The 22,841-nt window shown below is 33.2% G+C and overlaps 2 protein-coding genes across 5 annotated transcripts; one reads left to right on the top strand and one right to left on the bottom strand.

The window, feature by feature from the left end:
• The first annotated feature begins 465 nt into the window (after positions 1–465).
• LOC130958845 (pentatricopeptide repeat-containing protein At1g12775, mitochondrial-like) lies at positions 466–6,533 on the top strand. 4 transcript variants are annotated; one of them, XR_009077973.1, is made up of 5 exons: positions 466–963; positions 1,082–1,192; positions 2,974–3,242; positions 4,355–4,702; positions 5,831–6,529. XR_009077973.1 is itself a non-coding variant. In XM_057885246.1 (3 exons), the coding sequence occupies exon 3, from the start codon at positions 3,032–3,034 to the stop codon at positions 4,400–4,402; it is 1,371 nt and encodes a 456-aa protein (XP_057741229.1). In that variant the 5' UTR covers positions 466–963; positions 1,082–1,192; positions 2,974–3,031; the 3' UTR covers positions 4,403–5,793. The 4 variants fall into 4 exon arrangements, 1 of the variants encoding a protein (XP_057741229.1); XR_009077951.1 differs by having other exon boundaries at positions 2,974–4,702; positions 5,831–6,533; XR_009077967.1 differs by having other exon boundaries at positions 1,078–1,192; positions 2,974–4,702; positions 5,831–6,533.
• A 12,637-nt stretch (positions 6,534–19,170) lies between these two features.
• On the bottom strand, positions 19,171–22,589 carry LOC130962121 (uncharacterized). Its single transcript, XM_057888218.1, has 3 exons — positions 22,192–22,589; positions 20,616–21,169; positions 19,171–19,913 (listed from the first exon to the last, which is right to left on the bottom strand). Exons 1-3 carry the CDS (start codon positions 22,583–22,585, stop codon positions 19,200–19,202), a joined length of 1,662 nt encoding a protein of 553 aa, XP_057744201.1. The 5' UTR covers positions 22,586–22,589; the 3' UTR covers positions 19,171–19,199.
• Positions 22,590–22,841: the final 252 nt, after the last annotated feature.

Genomic DNA, 22,841 nt, shown 5'->3' with positions numbered 1-22,841 from the left:
TATGTTATTAATTTAAATTTTTAAAAATTAATTTATTAAAAATAATTAAATTTATTTTTTATAAATATTTTAAATTTAAATCAGTTAATATTTATGTACAAATTTTATTATAATTAATTAATTCATTTAAATTGAAATTAAATTTCTAATAATAAAAAAATATATGATTTAATTAAATAATTAATATTTTAAATTTAAACTATATTATATAAAAATTTAATTAATATATTTATTCTATAATTTAAATTAAAAATAATTAATTAAATTTAACAATATATTAATAATAAAATTCTTAAATATTTTTAATAAAATATATTTAATTTTAAAATTATTTTATTCTCTAATTTTATTAAAATATTTATTTATATCTATTCTTATTCTTTTATAAAATTCTTAACTTTTAATCTTAATTCTCAAATTAAAAATCAGAAACCTAATTCCCAAATTTGTAACCTAACCCTAACCTCCCTCACCATACACACTTTTCCCCTTTCTCTAACACAACGCAGCAACAGTAAGAAAGAAACAAAGAAAAGAGAACCAACGAGCGAAGGGACGGAGCTGCGATTAGAAGAGAGGATGTGCCACGCTGCTGCCACTGTCCAGCCGCCTCGCCACCGCCATCGCGTCACCGCCAAGCCATCGCAGGAGACGTTGAGACAGAGAGCTGCCGCTACGGTAAACGCGTTGGAGGAGAGGACGCCGCCAGCCCTGTCGCGCCTGGTCGCTACCAAGCTCGCCGTCGGAGATCGCCGTTCCCTCACTGCTGCTACGTCGCCGTCGATGAAGCTTCTGCCGCCGCCGTGAATCGCGAGCAGAGGAGGGGGAGAAAGAGACGAGTTCGTAAGGGAGAAGCAGCGCTGCCACCTCGCCGCTGTACCTCCTTGCTGCCGTCGAGCTGTCCGCTGCCGTTGTCGCCGTTCTGATCGCCGGTGAACTATCGTTGGAGCCGCCACTATCCTGGTGAGGTTTATCCCTATTTCAGTTATTCTGTTTCTGCTATGAAGGTTGCCGTTAAAGTATTTATGTTAAATAAACCTGTTACTGTGAATTACTCCGCTGCCGTCGCCATTGGAGGTAGGTTCGTTGGTTGTGTAAAGAATGAAGCTGTTGTGTTGCTGGTTGCGGCTTAGCCAATCGTCACGTTGCAACCGCGCCTTCAATTCAGTTTCTGCGAAATTCGAAAGTTGAGGTAGGGGATTTTAATTTGAAATTAACTGATTTAATTTATGAATGCCACGGAAGTCTAGTGGGTAATTGCAAATAATTTGTGATTGTTTGGAATGACTGAATGATAAGTTTGAGTTGGACTTGTGACTGAATTTAATGAGTATGTGTTTGACTTCTTGATTATTTGGGAATACTAAAAATTCCGATTATTAGCTAGTCATAATGAAAATTTGTTGAGTTGTGACTAATTGATGAGAATTGGTTGAAATGTGGCTATGAATGGTGATTTATTTGATATTACTTATTAAATTGAAATATGATGAGTTAATTATTGAAAATCTGACGTTTTGATAATTGAGGAATTGAGTTTGGATTGTGGTTGTATTTGTGACTGGTTTGCTTGATGGTGTTCTGATAGCTGTTAATGTTGATTTATGATTAACTGGAATTAATTTTGAGAATTGTTAAAGGATTGAAGTTTGATTATTGAATTGTTTCTTGAAATCTGATTTTTAAAACAAAATAGTAACTTTGCTAAAGAGTAAATGACTTTAAAATAACTAGAATTATGGAAGGCTGATTTTTGGGATTACTAGTTGATTGAGTTTAATTTTAAAAGGATTCTATGATATGTAAAAAGTAATTATGAATTGATGAGATTGGAGTTGGATTGATGGAAAACGTGGGAATTGCGGAATATGATTGATTTGTTAATTATTATGAATTGTGAATGTCTGATTGATTGAGAATTGTCTGTTTGATAATTGTTGAGAAAAAGGCTGGTCAATTGTTAAGAAAAAGGGAACCCATAAGGGTGGTTAAGTCCGAGTTTTAGAGGTGGTGCTGCTGAGATTTTATAAATTATTTTATAAAAAATTAGATTTGGGAAATTATATTATTTGATTTTGAATTTATTGAAAATAATAGATTTTGTTTTGGGTTTTATTTATTATATTTTGAGTTCAATTTATTAAAGAAAGAATTATACTATTTTGAGTTCGATTTATATAGAAAAGAATTATGTTTCGATTTTAATTTATTTAAGAAAAAGAATTGTTTATAAAATTAAAAAGTGAGTATCTTTTTAAAAGTATTAAGGGTAGACCTAAGTGCTGGAAACAGATTTGATTCAAGATTTCAAAGGTAGAGATTATGAAACGATTTTGGTGGTTGAGGCTTTTGGGAAAAGAATGTCTAAGAAAGTTAAGGAAAATTTAAAGAATGGAAAGTGGATTTTGTTTTAATTAATGGTTTTAAATACGGAAAAAAACCCACGAATTGATAATCATTGATTTCGAGAATAACCCACGAATTGTTGATAATCATTGATCTCGGGGATAACCCACAATTGGGAATTGATTTGGCATTTTGCTTCTTGAATTTGATTTTATCCCAATTAATAATGTTTCTAATAATGTAATTTATTTTTGTGTTAAAATTCTATGTTTCTTCATGAATTTGATTTTGATTTTGTGATGTTGTTGGCTGTTAGTCTTTGTTGATATATATAGTTATGTTTGTTAATCAATGTTAGCTATGATTGTATTTTCGATTTTTCACCATCTCTCTCTTTCTGCCATGCTGTGTTCATGCCACTCCTCCTACGCAATCCAAGAAAGATACCATTAGGTTAGACATAAAATAAACAATATATATTTCTCTTGTAGGCAGCAATGTTACAATAATTTGTAACACGTAGGGTCAAATTCTTTTCCAATTCTGCAATGTGGGTAACTATTTACTCAATTAATGTGATAAATCATGTGCACCACCAACTAACACATTCACTTTATTTCATAACAGGCAAAACCTTATTGAGAAACGAAGAGAAAGAGAACCGTAAGTAACATGCCGAATTGCAATGACAAACAACAGAAGATGTGGCCTTCTCAAACTTGTTTCTCTTCGTAATGCTTCTCACTCTTCCTCAAATGCAAAACCTGACTCCCATTTGGCAGCAACATTAACCGCTAAGAAGAGTGTTTCTGGGTTCCACACTAACATTGATGATGCTGTTGCCTTTTTCATTCGCCTCATTAATGAGCACCGCACTCCATCTCAACTCGAACTTGGTAAGATTTTGATGTCTGTTGTTAACATGAAAGAATATCCCACTGCTATTTTTCTCTTTGCACAAATGGAGTTTAAGGGTATCGCTCCTTCCATGATTAGTCTGAGCATGTTGATCAATTGTTTTTGCCGTTTGGGTCAAATGAATTCTGCTTTCTCTGCATTGGCCAAGATTATCAAGATGGGTCATGAATTGAATATCATAACACTGACCACACTCATCAAAGGGTTCTGTATAAACGGCAAGGTTAGGGAAGCCCTACGGTTTCATGACAAACTAATATCTCTAGGTTTTCAGCTTGATGAGGTTAGTTATGGGATCTTAATTAGTAGTCTATGTAAAATGGGGCAAGCAAGAGCCGCCATGGAGCTTTTGCAAAAGCTAGAGTGTTATACAGTTAAGCCTAACATAGTAATGTACAGAACAATTATTGATGGATTGTGTAAAGATGGTCTTGTAAATGAGACACAAAATTTGTTCCTAGAGATGATTTCTCGAGGAGTTTATCCTGATGTTGTCTCATACAATTCTCTGATGCATGGTTTGTGTTGTACCGGTCGTTTAAAAGAAGCAACTCAATTGTTGAATGATATGGTTGTTAAAGACATTAACCCAGATGTATGTACCTATAACATTCTAGTCGATGCATTATGTAAAGATCGAAGAATAATAGAAGCCAAACAAGTGTTTGATATGTTGATGGACAGAGGAATCAAGCCTGATGTAGTCACATACAATACATTAATATATGGATACATTTTAATTGGCAAAGTGGATGAAGCAGCAAGTTTATTTGGTGATATGAAGAAAATTGGTCTGGCTCTTTGTGTCTGGAGTTATAGTATTATGATAAATGGATATTGTAAACACAAAAGATTGGATGAAGCTGTAACACTCCTTAAAGAGATGCCCCAGAGAAATTTGATTCCAAGTACCGTAACATATAATTCTCTTATTGATGGCTTTTGCAAATCAGGGAGAATACCTGATGTGCAAAATCTTCTTGAGGATATGTATGCTAGAGGCCAGTCCCCAAATATTATTACTTACAATATCTTGTTGGACAGTTTATGTAAAGGTAGTCATCTTGATGTTGCAATTGAATTATTTCAGAAAATTTTTGGCAAGGGGGGTTGGTCCTTATGCCATACACCATACTGATCGGTGGATTCTATAATCACGGGAGAGATAAAACTGCTGAAGAGGTTTTCAACCTTCTCCATAATAAAGGTTGGCGAGATGTCAAAGCATTTGATGCTATGACCAATGGGTTGTGTAAGAACTAAGGAGGGCTTGTTCGACAAAGCAACAAGCTTGCTATCAAATGGATGGCAATAGTTGTGCTCTAGATGATATAACTGCTTTTGCAATTGTTCATGCTCGAGAAAAATGAAAAAAGAAAAAGTAGAGAAGTTTCTTTGTAAAATGATCTTTAGAGGCATGTTGAAGCAATAAAAGAAGGTAATACATTATTGTTTTTCAACTAAAGCTGTTTCTTTTTATGTGGAAAAGTTTTATTATGATTTTTATTCATCCTATTAAGGTTTAGAGTAAGATTTGATTTGAGGCTCTGTCTTAGGACGAATTTCTAGACTGCCAAGTGCTTACAAGGTGGTTTATACATGATTGTGCAGTATAAATATATAGAATTCAAACCAACCTATATAAAAACTTAGTATGGAACTTAAGGATTGACAAAGAATGAACTATTAGCTAGGTGAGCTGAAAAAGTTTATTGCTTTTATGTCAAGAATGATGGACTATTCATGGCTATATCATTACTGAAGTCTAAACATTCCTATGTCCTCAAAATTTTATTATAACCTTGTGTCATTGGTTAATTTCTTATGTTTAGAATATTTAGGGAGTGTAGTTGGAATTACTATGATCATCCATGTACTTTTTTTATTTTGAATCTGGCTAGTGATTACCTTTACGGAAATTTTTTTTAAAATAATCTGAGCAGTAAATAGCAAACATTCCTTGGTTTCCAATTTATTCATTGTGTGTTTTCCTTTCACATTGGCTAAGAGAAGTTTAATCCTCACTTTCTTGGTTGCACAATCAAACTTTTCAAATGATTGGTTTGCTTTTGGACTGTGTCGCATTTCTTGGAAGTAATTTTTTAAGTGATCTTCCAGAGAACAATATTTGAGAAGGTTGAATAAGTGAAATATGAGAGACTGAAAGAGGCATTGTTTCTGTCGCTAGCAATTTGAAATTGGTTTTGAGATATAACTATAAATTATGGCCATCGATTGGAACTAAAGTACACCAAGTGTCTCTCTTCTTATACTTAAACTTGGCTACTATTTATCTCAAAAACATGATGAACATATCTTTGCAAAGTTGCTTTTTCTTCCAGCTCCGTTCTCATGTTTCTTTTTAGAATTTAATTAAAGATCGATCTTTGTTCAATATTTCAAAATCTCTTTTTAAAATTTTGGCAGTGCAATTGTTTAGGATACAACTAGCACACAAACCTGTTACATATTTCTCCAAGTTTTAAACCTAGCACAATCCAATTGTTGTCTGTGTTGAATTTTTTTTTTTTTTTTGGTCTAATGTAGTTATTATTTTAAATGTCAGGTAGGATTCGGGGAAGCAGCAAGTATTTTTTTTCTTTGCTTTTAAGTATGTGAATCTCCTTTGACCACCAACGTCTGAAATGCTCTTTATTCATCAAACATCATGCTTCGAAATGCAAAATCATGGTTGATTGAATTTGATAATGGGAATCCATTCCATAATTCGTCCACCATCCTTTTCTTGTGATAATACTTTAAGAGGGAAGTGGGTATTTTCACTCTCTAATTGATAATGCCACTCTTTTATTGTATGTATTTTCCAACATATCTTTAAAGTCCACTAATTCTAGAAATATTAACCTTATACATCTTGTTAGATGAGATTCGAATATTGAAGCTTCTTGCTATAGGATTGTGAAAACCTTATATTCATTATGTAGTGTATAGGCTAAAAAGTTCGAATTACTATAAGAGGTTATGTCATTGACTTGAAATTCCTATAAATAAAATACTACTGGGAGCTTTGAATTGTGTGTACGAGGTGAATTGTGAAGTGTGAAGGGGAGAGTGATAATCGAAGAGTAGCAGTGAGTGAGTAAGTCAAGTGCAAGTGTGAGATGTAGAGAGCAAGAACAATTAAGGTCTAGTGTATGCATCATTAGTAAGGCCCGAGTATAAATTGTCTCATTAAATTGTACTCGTGTTTATAAATTTAAAAAAAATCATAACTTTTGTGTCTCACTCTGCATATGTTATTTTTGAAGCTAGACAACAAAATTCCTTTTTGGATTTACTTTTTTTTTTTTGGTGACTCTTTTTGGATTTACTTTAAGCACAAGTTAATGTTGTCTTATGATATTTATAATTAGGAACAATAAATTTGTCAATTCAAAATATAGAAACTTCGATAGTATCAATTCTTGTTCTACTTGGTACTTTGATTTTATATACATTGAAACTTCGCTTTGAATTTGAACTGTCCACCAGCCCTGCATAGAAAGACCACCAATTAGTGAAATTGAAGACCCATGCAATGCACGGATTGAAAATTTCTGTTTTCTATTTTGACTATCTTTTTTTCGGTCCTTTTGAATGATCATTTTTTTATCTTAGTAAAAGTATTTTTGTTGTTTAATTTTTTAATTAAAGATAAAAGATTTATTTATTCTATCACTATCCTTTCTTAATTCATTATAATTTGCAGAAACTTTTTACATTAGGACCAAATTTATACTCATTCTTTCTATTCTTGTTTTTCAAAACATTCACTTTGAATGTTAGCATACCATTTAATAAACACTTCTTAGAATACATTGTATTTCTTTCAACTTTATAAATTATGTGATAACAAATACAATTTAAAAATATAAACACCACGGTTTAAAAGATAAACATGAATAAGAACCATAACCAAGTATATAAAAAAAATGCTTTGGTTTATCATGTTAAAATAATTTATTTCTTAGATAAAAAAAATTTATTTATAAAAATGTAAGTTGTCAATTTTCAAAACTAATAGGGGCTATGAGAAAGAGAGGGTCGAGTGATAAAAAGATGAGGATCTTAAGGGTTTGAAAAAACTACTATTTTAGCCTTTGATTTTGTTTATTTGCTTATTGAAGAAAAAAAATAATGGATATCCGAAATCTCTCATCAAACTTATTATTTTCTAAGATGAAAGAAAGAAATACGGAGATAAGTGCAAGGCTTCTTTTTGTCCAACTTCAACGAGGTAAACATCAAAGTGGTCTCTGAAGTTATCATCGAGACTCAAAGTAATCCCTGAAGTTAAAAATTTGTTTAGATCGTCCCTAAAGTTGATCTCCGGTACTCATAGTGGTCATTCCGGTGAATTTCGTCCAGTTGGCGCAACCAGAAAGCTGACCTGGCGTCGTTGGTGACACGTTAGCAGCCTAACGGCTAGCTGACGTGGCCAAGTAAACGTTTTAGAGTCAATTTGGTCCCTAATTTTAGTTTAAAAACCCTAACCCCCAAATTGATTCTGTTCTCCTTTCTTCTCCATCGCACACGCTGTTCTTCTCTACTATCCGTTCATCTCCATTGCACCAGAGGTGAGTCTTTAGTGTTGTCTTCATCTTCGAACACCAGATGTTATGGCTAGCGCAAGCAACGCAGCTGGGAGCTCCAACAACCCAAGATCGTTTGGAAGCATCATGAGGAGAATGAATAGAAATAGAGATGCGCGTCTGCCAGAATAGTGTGCATGCGGGTCGAGACCAGTGCTGCGATGGTCAGGACGGATTCTAATCCAAGGACAGCGTTTGTGGGTTGCCCAAACTACAATGTAAGTGCTTGATTATGTCCTTTGTTGTAAATCTGGAGGTAAAGTTGGTTGATTCACTTTCCTGGGTTTAGACTGCAGGTAAGAGGTGGTGTGGGTTGTTTCTTTGGGTGGATAAAATTCTGGAAGAAGATACGGTGACATGTGATGGTAGAACAAGCCCTTCAAACGACAGCAAAGAATGGAAGATAAAGATTGCTTGGAAACTTGGAAGACTAGAGTCTGAAGTTAGATTTCTGAAAATGGGGGAGATTTTCTTGTTTACATGTATGCTGCTGCTGCTAGTTGTTGTGCTTGTCTTAAGGTTGGATAGGCAGCAGAGTCAATTGTATTTAGCCAAAAACTAAGTGACATGTGATATGCATATGTTGTTCTGTTCATGTTACTTGTCATTTTGGTTGAAAGGAATGCAGATTAAACTGTTTCACATGACTGTCCAAGAGTAATTTAAAATCTGAATAAAGCAGAGGCTATATGTAAATAATTGTTCCTGCAGTACTAATGGAATCCTCTAATTTTTTTAATCATAATGGCATATCAGAGAACAACAAAAAGAAAATATGGCACAGCTCAAGTTCAGTGAGGTCATAATCCATAATCATATATTAATGCAGAAAACATATACAAAATAGGCAAGGAAGAGCCAGGGCAATATTCTACAAGTATATCAGAAGTTCTCAACATATTGAGAACACAAGTTTTGAACAAAAATATTCCCAACAGTTGGGTTCTAAATGCAGAAAGCACACTGCTTCATCAAAATAGTTAAACAAAATAATGTTCTCCTAAACATAATAAACCTAGTCTTCATTTTTTGTTTCTTGGTGGTCTGAATCCAGGATTCGGAACAAACTTCATGAAGTTAAAAAGTCTTGTTACAGTCCCCTGTGATGCACCTTGCATAGGATGAGACGGAGGAAGAGTTGTGGGTTGAGTGGTTACTGGTGGGGTGGCAGCAGGTGGGGTGGTTGCTGCTTGAAAGCTGCTTCCTGGAGTTGCCTTTTCTTGTTTGGATGACTTCTTTTTGGGAGGCAGTTTTGGTGGCCTCACAGGAGGAGGCAAGACCTATTAGTGAAGACATGTATAATAGTTACTAAAAGTGGAGAAGAACATGCACATAATAAGATTAAATGTGATTTAATTTTGTGAACCTCTTGAGAGTCATCGGTTTGTGACAACGGTGGTTGACTGACTTCAAGTTGAATTTCGGTGGGGGGTTCTGGGACAAGGGTGGCTTCACCACCATTAGCAGCTGGAGGTTGGACAGCAGCAGCCTTAGCCGCAGCAGCAGCCTTAGCAGTAGTAGCAGCCACCTCATCAGCAGCTCTCTTTCTACATTTTCTCTTCGTGTGTCCCGATTCACCACAATAACGACAGTGACCTTTTTGATAGATTCTTTTCATCTTCTTCCTCTGATTTTTACCCCCACTTGGTTCCTCATCTACATCCTTTCTTCTTTTTTTCATAAGTGGACCTAGTTTCTTTTTAAATTTAGGTGCTTGTGGTCTGTTATGTGGTGACTTTTTCCATAAGGCTTGACCTGGAATTGGGTTGATATGGAAGGCATATGTGTTATTATATGCTTCCATTGTCAACCACTGGTGACAAAACTTATCTGGTCTTCTACCAACCCTTTCCAATGCAGCACAAGCATGCACACACGGCATCCCTAAATAACATTATCACAAGTTCAAAGATTACCAATATTAAGCCAACAGTCAAGAAAAAAAAATAACAATGCAAGAAACAAGTAAAAGTATGTCACCACCCAATTGCCAAAAATCACATGTGCAGAGTCTCTTTCCCATATCAACAACCATGTTAGTCGGCCACTCGTGAACCTCGAATTTCTCGTACTCAGAGTCACCAGACCACATCGGGACCCAACTCTTTGACTCCTTCCTTATTTTTTCCAATCTGCTGCGCTGTATAGGTGGTAGAATACCAGTGCTCGAACTAAGCTTCACTTTGTTCCTAGAGATTGACCTCATTGCATACAGTCTGACTTCCTCTAACAGTGTAATGATAGGTTTGGCTCTAGCTTCTTTGATCCTTGAGTTGAAGACTTCACAAGCATTGTTGCAGATATTGTCTATTTTAGGTGCGTTGCTGAAGAAAGCCCGGCTCCAAGAGTCTCTAGGCCACTTGTTCAAATACTCACAAGCTTCCTTGTTAACCCTCTCAATCTTTTTTATACTCTCTAGGAACCCATCTTGGCTGGTGTACCTTGCACACTCCCATAGCAACCCTCTTAGCTGGAAATCTTTCGACTACTTATTGAAATTCTTCCATAAGTGCCACACACAGAATCTGTGATGGACACCTGGAAAAACCTCCTTAACAGCATGGATTAGGCCCTGAATTTAAAAAAGAAAACAGTGACATACATGTTATCGAGCATCAAACTGATCTCTTTAGTTTTATAAGTGACATCAATTTAGTCCCTTAAGTTTTATAAGTGACATCAATTTAGTCCCTACAGTTTTATAAGTAACATCAATTTAGTCCCTGTTCGTTGCATTACATATCAGTTCAATATATATGTACCAGTTCATTGAGTAGTAGTCCATCTATTTAGGCAAAGCAGGATTTCATTATATACACAGCAGTTCAGCAGTTTAGCATATATAAAACGAAATTATACAACAACAAAACAACAAATATTAGAGCAGCCTATACAAATTATACCAAAATAGCCTATACAAATTATACAAACTATGCAATTACTGATGCTAATACCAGAGCAGCCTATACAAATTATACAAATTATGCAATTACTCATGCTACTATCAGAGCAGCCTATACAAATTATACAACAACAAAACAACAAATACATGGATAAATCGTACCTTCTGCATATCTGAAATGAAACAGAGCTTGTTTTGCTTATAATCTCCCAAGTCTTGATGAAGTAATTCCAAGAACCACCTCCAGTTTTCAGTATTTTCAACAGGGACAATTGCATATGCAATCACATATATGTGATTGTTTGCATCTTGTCCAATTGCAGACAAGATCTGGCCACCATGCTGGGTCTTCAGAAAAGCTCCATCCAAGCCTATGAGCGGTCTGCAGCCAGCTAGAAACCCTTCTTACAGGCATTCAAGCAGATGTACATCTTTTCAAATATTAGTTCATCATCAGGGTTGGGCTAAGGGATAACTCCAACTGTGACAGTAGAGCCTAGGTTACTCTTAAACAGTGTCAGCCCATAATCTCTTACCATCCCATACTGGGCAGCAGCATCACCATACACAACAGCCCTAGCATCTCCTAAGGCCCAAGTCAGTGAACACTTGCTTAGTTCCAAGTCACATTTTGTCTTAAAATACTGAGCAACCTCACAGTGTCTTAAGTTAGGATATTTTCGTAGCTTCTTCACCAATTTTCCGGCCAGCCACTTCCTATTAGCCAATCTATTTTTGGTTTCCCTTGCACAACTGTGATCATCATTGAACGTCTTGATCTGCCAGCAATTGTTCTCAGTGTTGTTAGCAGCATACACAAACCATCCACAGTTCTCATCCTTACACACTGCTCTCATCCTTACATTATCATTCTTTTTAAACCAAATCCTCCGACCCTCCTGTATACAATATTCACGCACAGCCTCTTTGAATTCCATCTTTGTAGTAAATGTCATTCCAACAACAAGCCTAAGCTCTCCAAACCTACCTTCATCTCTAAACACGGGGAAAACCTCATCCGAATCAACCTCCTCCAATTCATCCTCAGAGTTTGGAGGAGTCTTCAGTTCTTCTGAGTGCCATGAGTCTCCACCATCAGATTCCTCATAACCTTCATCTTGGGCATCATCATATGTTCCCATGGACCCGAACCTAGGAATTGGTCCAAAAAAAACGTGCATCATCCTCAGAGCCTGAGTCAGCACACACGGGACCATCATCCTCAACCATTACAGCCCTCTTCTATTTAGAAGTTTTCTTATCTATCCTGGTTCTGAATTTCACATTTGTTTTTTTCTTTCCTGCTACTCTCTCCACACCCACATCTTCCTCACTAGACACTAAATCACCATCAGGCCGATATGGCTCATCCTCCTTACAACCATCACTCGCTTCACTATCTGAGGAATCCTCTGAGCTAGACAATGCCACATGTTCTGTTTGGGGCTGTTTTCCTTTACCATTACGTCTTACACTAGTTCCACTAGCAGCTGCTCTTGTTAATGGCCTCCTTCCATATGGTTTTGGTACTGCAGATTTTACATTCCTAGTCCCTCTCCTTGGTACAACAGACTTCTTGGTCTCTTTTGATTTTGACCATGGTTTAGGCATTTCAATGGGGAGCAACATTTTTTTGGGTGGGTTTTTCGGCTTGGTATTACTGGGTTGAGTCACTATTTTTGGGGGTGGATTGGGGTTTGACATAGGAGTTGCAGTGGGGTAAGGGCGTATTTTTTTTGCTGGTTTACTAACAGTAATTGAAATAGGTGGGAGCTTTGTAGTTGAGTCTGATTTTTTGGTGGGAATAGTGGTGTCATTTGGTGCAGAGGTTGGAGTAGATGCTGCTGTGGTGGGAATTGGCTCGGCATTATCATTGGTGGTGGGGTTTGGGGTGGGATTCAAATCCTGTATCACCAAGAGCTCCTTCCCTTTAGATGAAACTGCCTCTGCTTCCTCAATGTACAGAGGTTCTGAGACTCCATGTTCATAGTAAACATGAACAACTCCCTTGTTCTGCTGACCAAGGAAGCACATCTCCAACAGCTTCTTGTCATTTGTTAAAGCCCTTATACCATTTTGCAATGTCCTATTAGGAACCAGCCACCATGTTTGACTGACCTTGTCATATCCAAGATCCTTGTGGTAGTCTCGGACAAAGAAGACATCCAGTTTTTCTGTATCAACTCCTGGCAACTCAGAGACATCTCCACCATTGTAAGTCACACCTCCATCAACATCTGTGATGAATGATCCTCCATGGTGAAATAGGATGGTAATCAAATCATCACCCATCTGCAATTTAAAAAATTTTATTCTTATATCAGCCTCCTTAAACTTCAACCACATTACCAACTTACTAACTCCATAACTAAAACTGTAACTGCAATAAACCCTTGGACATAGAAAACAAGTTTTCGTCTTAACAAAAACCCCCTTAGTTATCCTAACCACTAAGAAACCTCCTCCTGATCAAACCCTAGCCACTACCCCAAAACACAAGCATGCATTCCAACACAAAACACTCCAAGAAAACATTTTTTCCCTTGTGAATAATAGATTAACAACAAAATTCAAAAAACAGAACTTCACCACACATTTATATCTTTTTTTGCGTACCTATATCAGAGAAACTCGTCTTCACAACTCTCTGTCTGATGCAGATGATGAAGGCGATTCTCTGGAGCTTAGGTTCTCCACCGAAATACGCTCCGGTGACTGCAATAGCACTGGTGCCAGTGAAGAGGGTAACGGAGAAGAAGAGAGCTCTGCTTTGTGTTGTGTTTGTGTGTTTGAGTGTTTGAGTGTGGGATGCGATACGTTAGTGTAACGTTGAGGGAGGGGTTTTTTTTGGCATAAAACGACGTCGTTTTATGTCTTTTTGGTGCCACCCCACAAACGACATTGTTTTGGGTTGCTAACGTGTCACCAACGACGCCAGGTCAGCTTTTCGGTTGCGCCAGCTGGACGAAATTTACCAGAAAGACCACTATGAGTACCGGAGATCAACTTCAGGAACGATCTAGACAAATTTTTAACTTCAAGAATTACTTTAAACCTCGAAGATAACTTCAGGGACCACTTTGATGCTTACCTCAACTTCAACTCGTTTTTACAAATCTTTTGACCACTACCTTTTAATCTGAATCTTAACTTAAATGAGAGAGAGAGCGCACTATAGAAGACCTTACTTTTTTGCTTTCTCTTCTATTCTTTATTCCTAAATGTTGTGAAAGTGACGCTTGGATGAATACTCCACGGCTATTGGAATGCACCAAATATAATCTATTTTTAATATGCTATATGAAAAATAAAAAGGTTCCTTATGTGTCTCTAAATTTTTTTCAACCTATCAGATTCAACAAATCACATGATCTTATTCCATTACTCTTAAAAATATCTATCCTACCCACAAAGGCATAAAATTAAAGAAGTATAGAGTTGTAAAATATCACTAACAAGAAAGAAGTCAACTCAAACAACAATTCCAAAAAATCAAGAAAGCATTTTTGTATAGAAAATACAAATTTTTAATAGCCTCATAACATTCTAATCTAGCTCTATATTAAGATTTAAAAAGCACACAATTTTAAAAAGTGCTGAAAGTCTGACAAATTAAATACTCTTTGCCTTTTTTTTCTTTGTTAATTTTTAACCATATTTAAAATTTTCAAAATAATCATGAATTTCAGTGGATCAGCTTATGGCACAATGAATCATTTTCCAAAATAAAATAGATAAAGCAATAACTTTAATGGTTTAAAAAGAAGAAAGGTGATATGAGTAATATGATTATGTGGTGACTTAACAACCCTACAAATAATTATTTGGAGTCACAAAATCAAAATATAAGAAAAAATTGTATTATTAAGCAGTAATTTACAGAGACAAAATTATATTTAACCTAAACTATGGAATCAAAGATTTGAACTTAGTGGCCCTATATGATCCTTGATTTGGAATAAGAAAGAGCTTGAACCTATGAATCATAGGTTTTTGAACAGTAGTTTGTATCTTGTAGTCTTGACAATACACAAAACAATTTGTATCAACTCTGGTATCACCGACCACCAGAAGAAATGTATAATTCGCACACATTAAATAAAATAACAGCAAAAAAAGATCTCTAATTACAAAATAGAAGACAACTACAAAGACCCAAACATTAAATACAAATAATATTTTCAAACGGAACAAATAAATCCAGGAGTAGATTAAAGTAAGCATGAGATAAGGATCTAACATGTTAAATTTCACGTTTAAGAGTTATAAACACAACAAAAAAAAAAACACTCCAAATCAACCAAAGAACAATGCATTTAAAACAAAATAAGATTATACCATAATATATTAAATAAGGCATGCTTGAAACATCAGAACTCACAGATTTATCAATTAAAATCAACTCCATAGAATTTAGGAGGAGCTGACCACTGAAATTGGAAATAGTCCAAAGCCTACTTATCCTTACCTTAAGAGTCCATGTTTCCTTTTCAGGATTAATCTTATTTATCATATTCATGGGAATTCTTATTTTAAAATGGGATAAAAGAGATGAAGGAAAAACCAGACTACAATTTATAAAACAAACTCTATTAAAAAAATAATACAATGGGCCCGAGAAAAGTGAGAAAACTCTGAATCAATCCATGAGTACTGTCTCTATTTATAAACACATCTCAATTAAGAAATTTTAATTTTAAAATAGATAAACTCTTTATTTTGGAAGAAAAAAATCAAGCAAATAATATATGGAAAGTTGAAATTGGACATTCAAACACATGAGACAGTAAATACAATACAATTCTGAATTAGTGTAAACTCTACTGACCTCTGATATCTAATGAAAGATCTTCGTCGTGACTACTACCAGTAATCTTCTCTCCAAACCGTAAGCTAATAGCAATAGATATACAGATAGAGATGTGTAGTAAAAATCGCGGGATAGAAGGACAGACAAGGAAAAAAGAGAATAATTAAATATAACCCATTTATTCAGTCCGATATAATAATCATGCATATGATTCTTAAGGGAAAAAAAAAAAAGAAGGTATGAGATTTGAATATGAATCATTATTATGTAAGGGTTCTACCTTACATTTTATCTTATCTTCAATGGATGCATCTGGGTGAAATACACTCAACTGTCAGAAATCTCCAAACTCAATAACACCATTTTTCTTAAGATCAAATAGATAAAAACTCTACAAAGGAGAAACAAAAGTGACCATGCATTAGCAGGAGATTTAAACATGAAACAAAGTTAACATTAAACACTTTCAAATCATAGATAGATGATTAGATCAACGTTACAAACTACATCCGCAAACAGATTTCTCTTGTTTTTATTCCTGACGAGTGCAAGTTGAAATGCTTCCTGAAAGATGAGTAATGTAATATACGTGACAAGAAAATCAATAAAGTGATGAAGCCCCGTGCATATATATACTTTATATATATATATATATATATATATATATATATATATATATATATATATGATATGAAAACATTTAAATTTAATTAGTCATTCCTCTTTCAAATTTAACGATCCATATCCATCCATCGCTGTTGTTCCTTATTGCATCCTTTTGTGGACTATATTAGTAGCCTCACTTGTTGGACATAATCAAAGTCTAATATATTAAAATCAATTATTAATATAAAATATATAATAAAATATAAAATATATGTTAAAAATAAATAAAATAATATATATTTATATACAAATATATAATAATTAATTTTAGTATATAAATAATATTTTTAGATTAAAACATAAGATTAGGATAGTTTATTATTATTGATTGATTTAAATAAATAAATAAAATTGAGGCAGCATAACTCGTCTTTTACTAAGCACCATTTTGCACCTATATGAATTGCAACAGAATGTGACATGTCTTCACTAATCCCTTAGTCAAATATAGTTGGATTCATCCTACTCTTACGAATTTTTTCTGGTCAGAATTTATTATTGGGCCCAAGTGTTGTAAAACTGAGTACTAAAACAAAAAACTCAATATTTTCGATTATGTCAGTGATTTTATAAAGCCTTATTCGAACTAAGAGAAATTAAATTTATGGGGCCATTAATTTATTATTGGATATATTTTTCTAAAGGCATGCCAAGGGTGCAACAGTGCCACAGAAAATGAAACCGGAAATATCATAGGTAATTAGTTAGATATTTAATATATTATTGTCCAAGATCCAAGTCAACAAGAAATTTAGTCAACTCCAATTATTTATAGATTTAGTACCTAGTATACATAGTAGCTTGTTAGGTTGATTGGTCGGGTTGGCAAATAGGGTAACATAAATATTGAAACAAAATTGGTTGGTGAATATTAGCCACAAGATATTCTAATTTTCATGCCATGCATGATGCATATGTAGGGCTTATATAATTATATTTTATTATATATAGTAATGAATAAATCAAGCATAGTACATAATGTATATATTTGTCGGTTTGAAAATAAAAAAGGGTGATACTGTGCTAGTGTTATTTAGGGGTCAACAAGGGACCTAGCTAGAGATTATTATTATTATTATTATTATTTGTTAGATTAATATAGATTTCAACTTTATATACTTGTTGTTTTGCACTTTAATGAAGCATTCAACGGAATCACATTAGATTTCAGAGAATGAACTGCAAATGCGGTGGCATTTAGATTTTATTTATTTATAGTACTAATTTTTAGCTAAACAAACAACTAGAGAAAAGAAAAGGTTAACCATTCATAAATAACTTTTTTTTAATGCTTATGTTGTTATGCAGATATTAGTAGATAATGACTACCCTTGTTCTCTAGTTGTTTTAGTTGGAAACTTGGAATCATATTATGTGTTTGTTGCCTAAAATAATTCTATTCAAATCGAAAATACTAAATCATAATAAGGTCAATGGAATTTTTTTTCATATTCTTTTTTTTTCATATTCTTTAAAATAGTAATCTTTTATTGTTAGGTATAGTTCACAGTTATTTTTTTTTTTCATTTTGTGTTTTTTCCATAGACTATAGTTCCCATTTTATAGAGTAATTAATCATAGTATATTTCTTAGTGAAAAAGACAAACAAACGTTGGTCCTTGGTTTGGGTCTTGGGCTTTAGTTGGGCTTTACCCTACTCTGTTTCAGACCTATATATACCTATCCATAACCCCCAAAAATATAATTAAAATTGAAATTACCAATCCAAAAAAAAGTAGTAGATACTATAAAGAGCAATATATATATCCCATCATTTTAATATGACTATGTTATTTTAATATGACTATGTTAGGGTGACTATAATAATTATAGTATTTCAAAAAATATTACTAAAATTACAGTAATGCTTTTTTTATTGTTAAACAATGCATTTTTAAAAGTGTTGGTTAAAAAAAAGTTACTAAAATATAGAAAAAAACGTGACTTTAATTTTAATAATATTTACATAGTCACCATAGCATAATCATATTAAAATCTATATCATGTGGAGAGTGGAGACAGCTCTAAGATTTAGGGGAAGAAATGAGAGAACATAAATGAAAAGACACTACATTCAACTCAAAATTTTAAAATAATAGATTAATTACGAATTTTTTGTTCCATTTCCGACGAGATAATAATAATAATTATTGAAATGTTTATATCTTTTGTTAAGCTCTTTCTATATATATGAATTCTTCTTATTCATTTGAATATATGAATATAAATATATATTCAAGTGAATAAATAATTTAATTTCTAATAATTTTTATAAAAACAACAAAGAAAAAAATAATTAGAATACAATTCTTTTGTTTCTTTAATATTTTTTAATTATTAAAAAAAATTGCATCTTTCGAATTTATTCTTTCAATCTCGACGATTTACAATAAATAGGTTATTATGATTTCGGGTTCACCTTATAAACTCCTCACTCTTTCTTGCTTTTTTTGATGTGAGATTAACTTCAACACTTCTCACACTTGCAACATTAACATTTAGATAATTGGTTCATCATAGAAAAGAAAAGAAGCACATAAGAGAGAAAACAAAGGGTATTAATTCTTCTACTATACGAGTTCATTAAAGCAACATGAAATGAACATATAATAAGTCATACATCAAGAAAACTATGAATACATACAATTTTTTTTTTAACTTTACATTGTCTTTATTATGTGACACATCTATGTTGGCTGTGGTAGTGGCTGCAAGATTTTCACCTTTTGAAGCTCCCATTTCTGCCTCATGTGTCTGAATTTCCACCCTAAACTTCTTATAAATGTCACCTTTATAGAATTCCCTAATCCTCAAGACCAAAATAAATGAGACTAAACAAGCAACTAATGTTGATGCTGTGATTATGAAAAATGGCAACCTATAACATTGTACTCCTAAACAAGTTAAGTCTTGTCCAACTTTTCTTTCTAGTCCTTTCATTTCCAATTGCTTCAAAGCTTCTTTATCATGCAACTAATGTTGATGCTGTGATTATGAAAAATGGCAACCTATAACATTGTACTCCTAAACAAGTTAAGTCTTGTCCAACTTTTCTTTCTAGTCCTTTCATTTCCAATTGCTTCAAAGCTTCTTTATCATACAAAGAGCCTGTTACTTTCACATTTAGTATGAATGATCCAACAGGGCTAGCCACAGCTCCAAAATTGTACAATGTTGAGTAGTACTTGAGTCCGAAAATTTCGGATATGATTGCAGCAAACATTAATGGCCATATGGCTCCAAAGCAGAATCCGATGATCACGGAGGCGAAGTATAGTGAATTTGGGATTCCAAGCGCGATTAGAAGGTGGCCGACGCAAGATAGAAGCATGACAAGAGAGAGCATCAACGGCCGGGGGAACTTGTATTTTTTTAGGAATACCTCGGACGCGAAGTCTGAAGAGGCGCGTCCGAGGTAGTTCCATATGCTAACTAGGGATACAAATGTTGTGAGGCTCTTCTTGGAATAACCTAGTGATTTACCAATTTGTCCCAAGTTGTCTAGTGCTGTTAATGTTCCACCAACACCAAATGTTGTTGCTATGAAGAGGATTAACATGTCAATGCTGAAAAGTGCTTGCAAGATTGTGTAGTCCTCTCCCCTTCTTGGGGGTTTGAATATGTTGCTTAGACATGAAGTTCCACCATGTGAAATGGCAATGTTGGAATTTGGTGCTACCTGTTCAATTAATATTACCAAGTGTGAATTTTATTTATATAATAAAAGATTAGACTTTATAATATTAATTAAGAGTAAAAAAATAAAAAATATATATTGCATTTTGATACAAAATATTAAGGTTTTGTTTATGCTACGAGAGGCACAAATATGTTTGACAAAAAAAGATTTTTACACAATAATTTGTCCAATTTTTATCCGTTTAAATTTTAAACAATAACAAAGAGACAAAATTTCTATTATTTTCTATTATCTTAGACCATATTTACTACTTAAGACATAATATCTAACACTAAAAGAATAAAGAGATAAAAATATATTTAATACTAAAAAAATAAATTATTTATATGGTTATTTATGTGTGTTCTAAGGAGGACATATGTTAAAATTATAAATTAAAAAAATTATTAAAAAATAAAAAAATTAAAATTTTTCACTAACGATAAATTTATCATGTGATCTTAAAATATATATTAATTCGGTCTTTATTTATATTCTATTCTTCTACTAAAGAGTATTTTTTTTCTTTGTTTATTATACATTATTGTCTTGTCTTAACTACTAAACACATACTTATTTTCTCTTAAAATTTATATTAAATTACTTACCAATCTAATAAGATATTGAACATATTAACTAATATATAACATCCACATAACAAAAGTATCACTAAATTACTTGCACTTGAAATTTGAACACTACCTGTGACTGTGATTCTAGTTGGGACAATTCACTAGCAGGAGATGGAACTTGTGTGACAACTTTGAAATCAGAAGAAGAAGAAGCATGATTGATGTTATTATTATGATTGTTGAAGATGTTAAGTTCTTCTCTAAAGACAACAACAAGTGGAAGAAGGAGCAACAAGAGAACAAAGATGCCATCAACAATGTACTGAACCCTGTTGAAACTCAACCTGTTCTGTAACACAATCAACAGCATCAGAAAAGCAGCAACACCAAGTGATATATAGAGAAGCTTGTAGAAAACTCTCAGCTCCTTCCGTTGCGGAAGGATGTCGAGGATTCGAACCGTGGGGAGAAACAAGAAGCTTATAACAGCAGGAAGATATCCAATGAGCAAGATGAGAGCCTTAGAATCATCACCATAAAAAGCATGGTAGAGTTGAGTGAAGATTGCACCACTTAGTCCAACATAGCCTTTTAGAAGCCCAATAACACTTCCACGGCTTCTTGGGAAGCTTTTCACACACGTTACCAATGCACCAGTGTTGGCAAATGATTGCGAATTAGCTCCTATGTCGCACAAATACAAATACGAATAAGAATATTAAATACGGTACAATAATGTCTTAAAAACATGAAAAACAAAGATACAGAATTTAGTATTTTTGTATTTTATTTAATAATAAAATAGAATAAATTATAAAAATATAATTTATTTTTATTTTTTTATTTAAAAATTTAATAAAAAATATAATTATAAAAAATTAATAAAAATAATAAAATAAAAATAAAAAATAAGTTGTATCATTTATTAGTATTTTTTATGTCTTTTTTATTAGGATAGACACAAAATACATTAATTTAATGTTTCTGAACACAATATTTCTGTTCATATCTTATTTGTCAAATACAACTCTATGTCCCTATCTTAGTCTCCCGTCCCTGTAAACAAACGCATCCTAATCATTTAAATAATTCCTAAGGCTGCATTTGAAAAGGAGACAAAGACTAAATTAAATTTTTGTATTATATCTGGTATAAAGTATACTAGATTATGTTATGTCTCAGTATTATGTTTAATTAAGATAAATATAGAGATTAAAGAACAAATTTAAAATTTAAAAGGTTAAATAAGAGTATTTTTGAGAAGAAATATAATTAAAATTTCAGTTTTCATCTCCAAAAATTTAAGTTCTCTATATCCTCACTTTTTAAAAGTACTAAAATTTTGAATCTCAAAATTGAAATTTTGAGTTTTGAGATTGAAATTTTAGTTTTAATTTCTAACTACCATATATAGTACTAAATTTCATTATGAGTCTTGAAAACAAACATTACCTAAAAGACTAGGTATTTATCAATTTGATTCTCAAAAATTTAAACTTATCTCACGAATCATAAAATAAATTAGATGATAATATGTGACAAAATAATTATGCTATATTTTATCATCTAACTTATGAAATGATCCATTTGATTCGCAACCGTATCTTTCAAAGATAAATTTAAAACGTTTGATTTTTTTTTGGAGAATAAATTGATGCATATGGAACACAAATAGAAAAGTATATAGAATGGAAGGATTTGTGCACCAATATAGAAGTATAGGCACATTTGCCAAACGTGGGGAATTGCAATGTGGCCAGTGACAGAGAGCCAAACCATGAAGTAACCAAAGAAGTTCATGGCTGCACCAATGGAGAGAATCACCCATGGAGGTGTGAGTTCATTGATAAGCCCTGAGAATATGCCAAGATTTGCACCAAGGTCCTTGAAGAAGCTAATCAAGTTGAGGGTAGATTGGTCATATCCCAATGAGGATTTGACTTCATTGGAGTATAAACCAAACATGTATGTTGCTCCTGAAACTGACATGATTAAGCATGAGGCAAAGATCATGAACCACCTCCCAGTTACAATTTGGTAGCTCAACTTCTTCATTTTTCTCATCTCTGCTTCTACCATTTTTTTGCTTCTTAGGAACATAGGCTATTTTGGAACCATGCATATAATATATGTTATGTACACATGAGTTGGCTAATATATATTATTTGTACACACAACTATATGCTGTATTATTTGTCTTTATGGCCAGACATATATTTTTTTTTTAAAAAAAGAACATTATTGTTTTATGTATTATTACTATTCACATACAATGACATCTTAATTATTCTTTAGTTTTTAAACCTATCATTGTCTCCCTATTATGCATATCTAATAATCTTTTATTTAAGGTATT

Source organism: Arachis stenosperma, chromosome 2, assembly GCF_014773155.1.
Source record: "Arachis stenosperma cultivar V10309 chromosome 2, arast.V10309.gnm1.PFL2, whole genome shotgun sequence".
Taxonomy (NCBI): domain Eukaryota; kingdom Viridiplantae; phylum Streptophyta; class Magnoliopsida; order Fabales; family Fabaceae; genus Arachis; species Arachis stenosperma.
The sequence above is the reverse complement of the archived record's forward strand: the minus strand, read 5'-3'. Positions and strand labels throughout refer to the sequence as shown.

Coding starts and splice junctions, on each gene's coding strand:
- LOC130958845 (XM_057885246.1), top strand. CDS start 3,032: ATGACAAACAACAGAAGATGTGGCCTTCTCAAACTTGTTTCTCTTCGT.
- LOC130962121 (XM_057888218.1), bottom strand. CDS start 22,585: ATGTTCCTAAGAAGCAAAAAAATGGTAGAAGCAGAGATGAGAAAAATG. Junction 21,170..22,191: donor GTGCCTATACTTCTATATTG/GTGCACAAATCC, acceptor TGTGCGACATAG/GAGCTAATTCGCAATCATTT. Junction 19,914..20,615: donor AACTAGAATCACAGTCACAG/GTAGTGTTCAAA, acceptor TTAATTGAACAG/GTAGCACCAAATTCCAACAT.